Below are 10,585 nucleotides of genomic sequence, written 5' to 3'. Positions count from 1 at the left end.
TTTTCTTCTGTAGTAATTGAATAATGTGTGTGTACTTTTAACTACAACTATCGATGGATGGCCACAACTCTTCTACCTAACGACTTTAACTTCACTGTGCAAGTGTACAGAAACTTGTACACAGTGTATTTTAATCTTTGATAATCAAACGATAAATTGAAATAGCAAAAAACACAAAAGCAATGTAATTTTCATTATAGTCAAATCATAGTACTGTATTTCCTAGAATACGCAGACACAGGTGCCGTGTGACGGTCTGAAACTACAAATATGGCGCCTCGTTCCCAGAGTTTTGGCGCCAGCTAGTGTCCAACTTCCTCTTCCAGGTGGAGACTGATCGATTAACAACCGATCACAGAACAGAAGTGTAGTAGGACATCTCAGGCTACAGCACAGGTGAGCCCCGATAAAGGCAGAATGAAACTAATGTAATGTCTAAAACAACACCGACGTTAACTTTATCCCCCCCAAATGGGTCACGTTGTGGTTTTTATTTGATATGAATCGCACATGAACGAATGTCAATCACTGCTAAACTTAGCTTAGCCTCTAGCCAGGCATTTATCGCTATTGGTTCATGAAAGAAAAGAAGCACGTGGTTCACCAAATAAAAACGTTATTAAAAATCCAATAAAAGTCATGTTAATTTGGGAGGTTTGTTAACTGGATGTGAGTGTGCTGGTTATTGAAGGGCCAGATATTAAGTAGCAAGCCTTGTTAAAATGCATATATTCAATTTGATTAAGGTATGTGTGTGGTGTACAATTTATTTTTTGTAAAGATTAGTTGATCTACATGAGACCGACATTATCTTTTAAAGACAATTCCATTGAGTATTTTCCTGTGATACATATTACGAAAGTTATGACTCTAAATCCTGTAAGAATGCATCCATTTCTGGCCAACGTTTTAATGCTAAGTCAATGGGGGTCGAGATTTTAGATATGACGTTTTGTTGAATCCGACATGGTTCCCGAGGATCCTTAAAGTCTTAAAGACATTAGAATGTCTTCAATCAATCTTGAAAAAACTCCTAAAAAATGTTAACACATGAGAAGTAGGATTTTTATGAATGTAATTAGTCTCAAATCTTAAATTAATATACTTAAAATAAAAATTACTCAACAACAGTAACATTGCATCTAGATAGTGGAACCAACAAAACAGTCATGCTGTTTTAGTCGGGACTCTTTAGAGCAGATGCCTCTCATTTATGTACTGTTGTAACACAGTTGGACAACATTGGACATTGGGAAAATTCTAAAGTTGGTCCTAAATTTAATTTCTAATGGAATTTAAAAGTCTTGAATTTAACTTGGCTTAAAATGGAGGAACGCTGATCCGAGAACTTTAAAGGGGAAGTCAACCTAAACATATTCTTTTCCAGAATATGTTCTATGCAGGCCCACTAGTTGAAACACGACATTCTGATTATTATTGCGTTTGTGGAATATAAGAAATCCACCTGTTTTTTTCACTTCTTTCAACTTAAGATGACATCGAAGTTGCTCAGGGCTCAGGTAACGACCAATCATGGCTCAGCTTCAGAAAACAGATGAGCCGTTATTGGTTGTTACCTGAGCCCTAAGCATCTGTTATGTCATTTTCAGTCGCACAAGTGACAAAATGGCCACCCCCTGAGATGGCTAGAACTGGGTGCATTTTGCGGCTTAATTTATATTCCACAAATGCAGTAATAAAAAAATATATTTGGGTTGACTTCATCTTAAATAACTTTTATAATCTTTGTCTTATTTTCAAAAAGCTGGTATCATTGGAAAGCTTGCTAAACACAGAAACAGAAAACATATAATAATGATGTTAAATGTTTCTAATTAATTAATACCTCTATTTTGAGAGACTTTAAATAATTCCAACCAATAATGAAGATGCACATTAATATTTAAATTAATGCAAAAGTGTCTCTTTGAAACTGATAATTTCCCTTGTAGACATCATTTCAAGGGACACCTAGGGCAAAAAATGAAGTTAATTACTACAGGAAAAAAATGTCACATGCAGTATTTCATTTAGAAGGATAGTCAATGATCAAATATTTTCATGAGGGTGGAGTTCACTGTGTTGTGCGCGCGTTGTGTTTTTTTGGGTTTGTTTTTTTCACAGTTTGTCATTTTCAACTCAATGTACTGACAACACGCTACTTTGTGTAGGTTTCAAGATGTCCCAGTGTTCTACAGATTTTGTGGATGGAACGAAAAAAGCTTGTAGCGCCAAAGGTTCTGATGTTTCAGTTCCGTGTTTGCTTAAAGAACCGACTGTGTCCATTGGCTACCCATCTGCCGCCACTAGAACCAGCATAAGCACAAAAACAGTCAAGATAAATGATATCAAGCCACCACACGTTAACGGATACTCGAACCATGTTAAAGGCAAGGCAACCAATGCAGCACCTACAAAGACTAAAAGGAAACAAAGAAGAAAATTTTCATCTGCTGGTGGTTTTACAAAGATGGCAAACGCCACTGCCAGTGAGCCCCATGTGCTGGCCAATACGGAGCAAGCAGCAGCAGAACCTGGCCCGCTTGTGACGCCCAGAGTGAAAAATAAGAAATGGAGGTAGGGCTGAACTATTTATCATTCTCTGATTGAAAGCTGTGATTTCAGATCATGTGATTGCCAAAGCCAAATTATTTTGAAATGACTTTTGGTTCTGCAGAAGTTTAAATTTGGGGATCAATCCCCGGAAAAGAAAAAAAGCACTTTGGTTATTTAGGAGTATTTGGGGTTTGAGGCTGCAGATCTTAGAAATGCCAAATGCTCCTGTTTTCTCTAGTTTTTGTGACAAGCATTTGCAGAACCGTCACCGAGTTCCCGTCTGCATATTCAAACGACCCACGTGGTCCCTATTATTTTTATTTCACCGGTCGCCATTTAGATGGAGTGTACTGTAAATTGATTAGTCATGCCTGGAGAGTGGGATGACGTGCTAAAGAGGCAAATGTTACTCTTACGCTGTCACTTGTGAGCAGAGTTCAATAAAGTCTGTGGAACGTAGTGAGTTTTTGTGTGATGAGTTCTTTACATCATCCGCAAATGCTCGCTTACGTCACTGCTAGTAGCATGAATACAAACAACATTGTACATTACACTACATTATCATGAATGGTATTTTTTCAACTGGATATTTGTCTATTATTGTGTTTTTATCTCTTACACATTTAGTTAACATTTAATAAAATCTTTCAGCCCTAGAAGGAGGACTGAAAAAAGAAGAGTGGTGCATCACCATCCTGACAGACGATTTGAGGGCACACAATGTATTTTAAGGTAAATCCCTTGTGTCAGACCTCACATGGAAGGACAAATGTACAGTGGTGCCTTGCAGTGCGAGTTTTACTTTGTTCCGTGACTTCGCTTGTACCTCAAAAAACTCAGATCTTAAATCATCTATCCCCATTGAAATGAAAAAAAATGCAATTATTCCATTCCAGCACCCATGATAAACACCAAAACTCTTTTTTAATGTATTTTTTTTTTGCATTCAACAGTGTTTTACTGTCAGAACTAGGGCTGAACAATTAATCATATTAAAATCGACATCACAATATACCAGAATGCAATTTTCAAATCGCAAAGGTTGCAATTTGGGGACGAAAACTGCTTCATTTTGGTCTACAGGCTTATTTTGTAATACTGTATATGTATTTATTTATATTGTGTCTAGATATTTTCAATGCTTAAGAAGTGCAGTAGAACTGTTTGGATAAAATTGTTTCATGAAACGTGAACATTTGAAGTTAAAGCCACACATTTGTTCACATTATAATAATAATCTGACTTACTGATTTATTTTTATGCCACAATTGTTTGGTAGAATTTTAACCTGTCTTTAAAATTAATTCATGGTTCATTTGCCATTATTTTATCATATGACTAACCTATAATACCAAAATATTTATGTATAATAAATCCAATACTTTTTGGAACAGATGTATTTATTGCTTGTGTTTGTTAAAACATGGGAAGAGGACCTTGAAAAAGTAATCGCATATAAAGTCACAATATTTAGAAGGAAAAGAAATCCCAGTTGGATTATTTTTCAGCCCTAATCAAAACACTAAGTGGTAACATTTGCTCGCCACAAAACCCACAAACATTAACAATACGAGAACAAAGCATGACTGCACTTGAAATGTTGCCCTTCTTGTTCTTCTTCTGTGGTGCTTATTGGTGGTTGGCAAACCAGTTTAATGGTGTTAACACCATCAATTGATTGCCCTTCTAAGGAAGGAAGCATATGCAAATTAATGGTGGCCTGACATTGATGTTTGTTGCTGCCATCTAGTGGTTGGGGGTCTGAAGTGCACTTGTTTTTCTTTTTTCTTTTTTTGCTCATTTGAAACAAAAATTGGCCAAGCAGAAGCTCCTATCTCAAAGTCAGGGGAAAAACATTTCATGTTAAGAAGTTAAACGTTTTTCCTCCAGTAGTGGAGGACACTGTACCCCAATTAATCCACTTGAGGCCTCCCCCATAATAGAAGTCTAACCTGAAATAAACACATAATGTTCTCTGTAGTTAACTAGACCCCTTCAGCAACTGTTTGAGGTAATACAATATAAAATGTGACAGTTTTGCTCGCAGACCTTTATAAACTTTCTACTTATCAAGTTTTTTTACACGCAGCTTGGTTAACTTGTGTCAACCTTTAAAATATTAGCACATCAATCATGCCACAAGCATCCACAACTAGTACCTAAAAACCTCCTGTTCTATTGTTAAAAATCAAAAAGAGGTCATCTATTGACAAAAATAACTTCCGTTGCACTTTTTTTTTTTTTTTGCAATTTTAGCCAGTTAATGTCCTCCTCTCCGTGTATCAGTGATGTCAGCAGTAATCATGTAGTAGTAAACAGTCGACCTTTATAGAGGCACTGAACCTGCGTGTCCCAGGAAGCCAACGTTGCAGCCACTGGAGGAGGAAGACTGGGAAAAAGAATGTGAAGCCAACTTGGAAAAGAGATTTGCACTCCATCCTTATGGTAAGTCATGTTTTCTCTTTTTATTCATGACTACCTCTAGTATTTGTGTCTAGTATCATATCTTTCACTGTAATGCATACATGTACAAAGTAGATGTTTGGTCGCTTTGGTTTCTGTGCTATGATAGTTCCTCAAATAGCCTCACATTATCAATGTCAGTTTCTGTATTTGAGTCTTTTTATTCTTGGTGGAGTTAATTGTTCCCCGTTTAAGTTTCCTCGTCACACGATAGGCGGATATGTGAGTGTTCCAGTGACGCTACATCTATACATTTATTAGATAGTGCTGATGTGAATTTTGTCGCATTTAAATATACGCAGGTGGATTTAATTAATAGAAATATTTGTTCGAACACTTGCATTGCAGTTTTGAGGTTGTGGGTTCAAACCTTTGCTTGGGCCTTCCTGTGTGGACATGAAGATGCTTAATTGTCGCTAGATGTGAGTGTGAATGCTTGCTTGTTTGTCTATACAGTAAGTGCCCTGTGAATGACTGTAGACCAGTTTAAGGTGTACCCTGACTTCTGCTGAAAGTCAGCAGGGATAGGCCCCAGATCACCTTCAACCCTATTAAGGACAAGGAGTTTTTTTAGCGCACTTGTGCGCTACTTAAGATGTTGGAGGGGGTCATAATTTTCATACACTGCCTAACCAGATGTATGACAAAAATGCTATTTTAAATATGAAAAAAATACATGCATACGTGTGAAATATGTGATCCTAATCAATTCTGTTCTTGATTGATACATTTTTCAATTCACGTGTAAACGATTCACTATCCTAACCCAACAATAAAGTTTTGAAGCAAACAACAAAATAATCACATACAGTAATTTTTTTTTTTCCAATGCAAAGGGCTCTCGCATAAATAATACGATTCAAGGACAGAAGTAAACTACAAAACACGAAACAAGTAATAAATGCAAGAACACATTTTTTTTCCCCACCAAAATTTAGTCACTCAAAATTTTTATATTTATATTGTACTGTTTGTCCTGCAATTCATTCTAAATTTGCCAAAAGTTATTCGGCCTACTCACATTGTTGTCTAGGGCAGTATAAGATCCAGTGTAAGCGCAACTAAGACTTGTCTGCTATCTAGTAGTGATTAGTGATATTACAACTAGTCTACCCCTGCATATTTGCAGTTTGGCAACTGCTGATTTGCATATTTGCCGATTAATTTTCCTTTTTAACCAATATTTTTTTTCATATTTTGGTAAATGGTCAATTAGATTTTTCCTACTTTTTGCTGAATTTTTTTCCCCATTTCCCTCATTTATTGTGAAAAATTTGTATTGAATGTTTATTAGTGTTTTTTTCAAGAATTTTTGGTGTTTGTTGAAAAAAAAAAAAAATCGTAGAGTTAAGTTATTTTGTGCTCCTTCTAGGTCCAGAAGATGTGTTTGCGATGGCTTTTCAGGATTTAACACTGGAACAATGTGACAACATGCCTTGCACAGCCAGTTACAGTCCCGCCGTACACCATCCACGCCCACTCCTGATGAGATGCCCCTGCATCGCCATTGAGCCTCAACAGTTTGCAGATGCTGATGTTTAAGTCCGCATTCTGTGACCACAATGGTTCATTACAGGCAATCTTGTTAGCACTTAATGGCAGTTATGAAAATGAAGGTTCATTAGTAGAATATTTCTTGGAAATAATGGTTCTGTTTCATTGTCCTCATTCATTACAAACGCCCGTAAAAAAAAAAAAAAAAATCGGCAAATATTAGCATCAATGTAATTAAGTCAGTAAAATGGATAGGAGATATTTTGCGGTAGCTTTTATTTCATGTTTTTACATTGCGATTTTATATTTATGTTGTGCTCTGTATATTTTGTCATGTTTTTGTTTACTCAATGTTTCTGGTTTTATTCAGTTTTGGTAACATCTTAGTGTAAGTGCTTTTAATTTTCATTACTACGGAAATTGTTGCACTTGGTCATCGACTATTGAGTTTTTATCTGAACATTAGTTGGAGGTTTGAATTCTGCCTGTGTACAATCAGTTTTACTTGCATAACGCCGCATACACAATACAACTAATACTCTCAATTATTGGTTCTGACCCGCTTTTTCAGTTTCATAACTCCAATAAATCAAATGTTTTGAAGCTCAAACCTTGCTTTATTTTATTTGACAGTTTGTCTCCAATCGCCCTGTTGAAACTGGAGTGTTTTGCTGTAGCAATGGCACTGTTTGGCCACTTGATGGTACAGTTGTTGCAGCTTCTTGTCATTCCCTGGCAGCAATGGGAGTTGAATGAGTTCATTTCCAAGGACTCCCATGCTTACTGACTGCATTTCTCCCTGGAGTTTCATTCACAAAGCACTTAATGCAGGCAAGGAAACTGTTATCGGGCCACTTAAAGGTGTTTTTATGATATTGCGAGGTTATTTAATGATGAAATCCATATCCTTGTGCTGGCTTGTTGTTCTGTGTAAGGTGCAGCTAAGTAAGTGTAGCTCTTGATTCAAGTGCACATTTTTTATCAAATTCAGCAGAATTTCTATGATCAAGGTATCCCAGTGGGCATCTGATGTCAATTCAACATCAATATGAAAGCAAAATCATTCAATTGATGTCAATCAGATGCTTATTGGGATTATTTGCCTTGTTCAAGTGAGACAAACATCACTCTGTTAAGAAAAAATGGTACGGAATGTGACAAAGGCCTTTACAAGAACAACAAAATGAAATATCAAACTCGTATCTATCATATTTTGTTCCCTAAAAACACAAATCATTCAGGTTTCTTGGTACTCAAGGATGCCATAGAAAATTTAAACAAACTAAAAACAAATGAATCAACAAATGGTCAAACAAAATGATCAAGTATTTTCTGTAAATTATAACATTTTAATTGCGTTATTTTTGGGGGGTGAGATTTAATATGTACAAATAAAGGCCTCCTCATAGTAAACACCTTATCCTTAATTGTGCTTAGTACAATTAAGTCAACAAATGTGCCTCTGCACTATGAGAAAGTTCTTTTTTTTTATAAGTTCATGCAGTACCTTGATGAAGTCTGCCTTGATTAGTTTGAGTCTCACAAGAGCCATTTTCATCGAGGTGCTGATAAATTAACATTATTAAAAAAAAAAAAAGACTTATCTGTATGATAATGCCACAACCTTGTGTATGTTGTGTAATCCCAGTGGATTCCAATTCCCAATACCAGCTGTTAACAATACACACTTAAGTGTTTCAATCAAGATTGTCTGTGTGCCTTGCACTGCCAACCGCACAGTTTTTGTTCATGACGTTGGGAGAGGCGAAGCTGCGGGGCTTCAGCGCCATTTCCCTTAGATGTGATTCACCAACAGTTATTTCATTCATCTGGATCCCGTGTGAGCTGTCAAGTAGCATCTTTATTGATCGGGCGGCAGGAGACGGTCTTGTCAGTAATGGCGCGGGATGGGGGCTTGTGGTCATTGCGACTTCCCGAAGTCAGTTTTGGCGAACACATGGCCGTCACTATCACCCAAGTCACGTTTGAGGTGTAATCAGATGTGCCTTCCAGATGGTGATGCTCAGCATGTAAATGCATCATCTAAAATTCCAACAGCATCCTTGAATTTGTCATTCAAATTCTAATACTGATGTTTTATTTGTTTGGGGAGTGGATGATGATTCACGGATTTTGCATATCGTCGCTGTCCTGTGAAAAACATGTCAATTTGTATTTTCATTTTTTCATATTTCTATGCGAATGGTGTACCTACATTACAAACATCGCATTAATGTGAACATTTTAAAAATTGGACATACAGGCACGTGTTTTTCGCAGGACGGTAACGATCTGATTAGCATTCTGTACATTATTTTGTTTGACTGGCTAGACTTTGAAGTACCACTGGTAGTTTTTTAGCACATACATATATGTTGTAACATTCGGTATAATAATTGGACAGATATGACCAATTCTCCCTATACAAAAATAAGTAGTATCAAAACGTTGACATGGATTTACGCTACAACCTGTATCGCAGGTTGGTTAGGTTCCATACTGGGGGTGAATAGAAATAACAATTAATTGATGCCTGGCAGTCGTCCCCTTCCCCAATTCAATATCGATTCAGCAAGTCCTCTGAATTGATTAAGAAAATGACAAAAAAACATATCTTACTGAATCAATATCAAAGCTTTTTAAATCAATATCGAATCTAAAGAATCAATGTAATTGAATCACAATGTAAAAAATCCAAATTGAATAAAATCGTGAGGTTTTTTACATAATTCAGCCCTATTACATAGTATGGTACTACCACAATATAGCGAGACCATGTAACACAAGTATATTTTCTTATAGTTTTTATATTGTATTTTCAAAAGACTCATTTGATATTGCTCGTCACCAATGTTTTCGTTTACCGTACGCCTGATACAGCCAGCATGCGTACAAGCCCAAAATACACCAAAACAACAACAGACGTAAGCGACAGAGGTGGGCATTTTTAGTCCGTTACCAACAGGTGCCCGTTTTGCTGATGATCGAATAATGGCACTTTTGAAAAATGCCGAACCAACAAATGACGGAAATGGGTTTTCATCCATCAGCGTAATCGTCACTAACTGCGTCTGTCAGTAACAGTCCAGTAGTCCGTCGCTGACAGACACCCGTTTTGCTGATGTTTTTTTTTTTTTTGGTGGTCTGAGGGGACAGACTGACTGACCGACGAACTTCTGATGGACAAATTGGTGGACTGACTGACGAACTGATGATTCCAATTTGGTTCATCATGAAAAATGACGGGTGACCAATGACGGATCAGCAAAATTTTATATAATGCCCACCTCTGCTAAGCGATAAATAATGGACCAACTTATCCACCTCACTGGTTTGAATGATCCTTTTTCATGTTACTTAATTACAAAGTGAAAATGGCCTGTTAATGGACCATAAGAAAACAAACAAAATGTTGCTTGCTTTTTGCCACTTTGTTCATGAATTATATGAATGATATCATTCTTTCCTTTCTGGAGGAAGGGCCAAATATTGCATTATCAGTGAAACAAGTGTTTATCGCGCTTTTGTTGCTGGGCAAGCGTCTTATAATCAACAAGGCTTGGCATCTTCTTTTATACCAGCTTCTCTTGAGGGTTGGTCCTCTCATCTATCAGTCCCTCTAATCCACTAGCTGCAAGCTCACATTTGGCCACCATCAGTTGGCAGCGCCAGCAGATAAATTCCTCGTTGCTCATGCGAACAGCATGCATCAATGCTGTGTGTGTGTGTGTGTGTGTGTGTGTGTGTGTGTGTTGCGCATTTTACAACACATCACATAAAACACACACATTACACAGGCGGCTCATTCTCCCTTCTTCCACTGTGGCTCACAGTCAGTCGAGTCTTTCTCATCTTGCCCTTGGTATGTCTGCTCATCATCTGAGACCTCTTCCTGATTGATCCTATGCAGTATGTTGGCACATAAACAAAGATGGCCGGAGTTAGCTAACCACAACCAGGCACAAACAGTAGAAAAATAGGTTGCCATTTTGCCTTTTAGGGGAGAATACGTCTGGAATCTTCTTGCGTAAATTGGCGAAAGATGGAAAGTCTAAAATGTGCCTCAGTCTGT

The 10,585-nt window shown here is 37.2% G+C and overlaps 1 protein-coding gene across 3 annotated transcripts in view; it reads left to right on the top strand.

Moving 5' to 3' along the window:
• Window positions 1–119: 119 nt before the first annotated feature.
• LOC147146286 (uncharacterized) overlaps window positions 120–10,585 on the top strand; it is a 51,273-nt gene continuing 40,807 nt past the window's right edge. The window contains exons 1-5 of one of the 3 annotated variants that reach the window (XM_086034689.1): window positions 120–396; window positions 2,172–2,577; window positions 3,208–3,288; window positions 4,913–5,001; window positions 6,392–7,123. In XM_086034689.1, the coding sequence (XP_085890815.1) occupies window positions 2,180–2,577; window positions 3,208–3,288; window positions 4,913–5,001; window positions 6,392–6,561 (738 nt within the window). In that variant the 5' untranslated portion in view covers window positions 120–396; window positions 2,172–2,179 and the 3' untranslated portion in view covers window positions 6,562–7,123. Of the gene's footprint in view, window positions 397–2,171; window positions 2,578–3,207; window positions 3,289–4,888; window positions 5,002–6,391; window positions 7,124–10,585 lie in introns of those variants that run through there. The other 2 variants (XM_086034688.1, XM_086034690.1) reach the window with 2 other exon arrangements.

The sequence above is a fragment of the Filicampus tigris genome, chromosome 6 (assembly GCF_054856515.1).
Source record: "Filicampus tigris isolate MCC_2025a chromosome 6, RoL_Ftig_1.0, whole genome shotgun sequence".
NCBI classification, from domain to species: domain Eukaryota; kingdom Metazoa; phylum Chordata; class Actinopteri; order Syngnathiformes; family Syngnathidae; genus Filicampus; species Filicampus tigris.
Note: the sequence above shows the minus strand (reverse complement) of the source record. Positions and strands in the feature narration are given on the sequence as shown.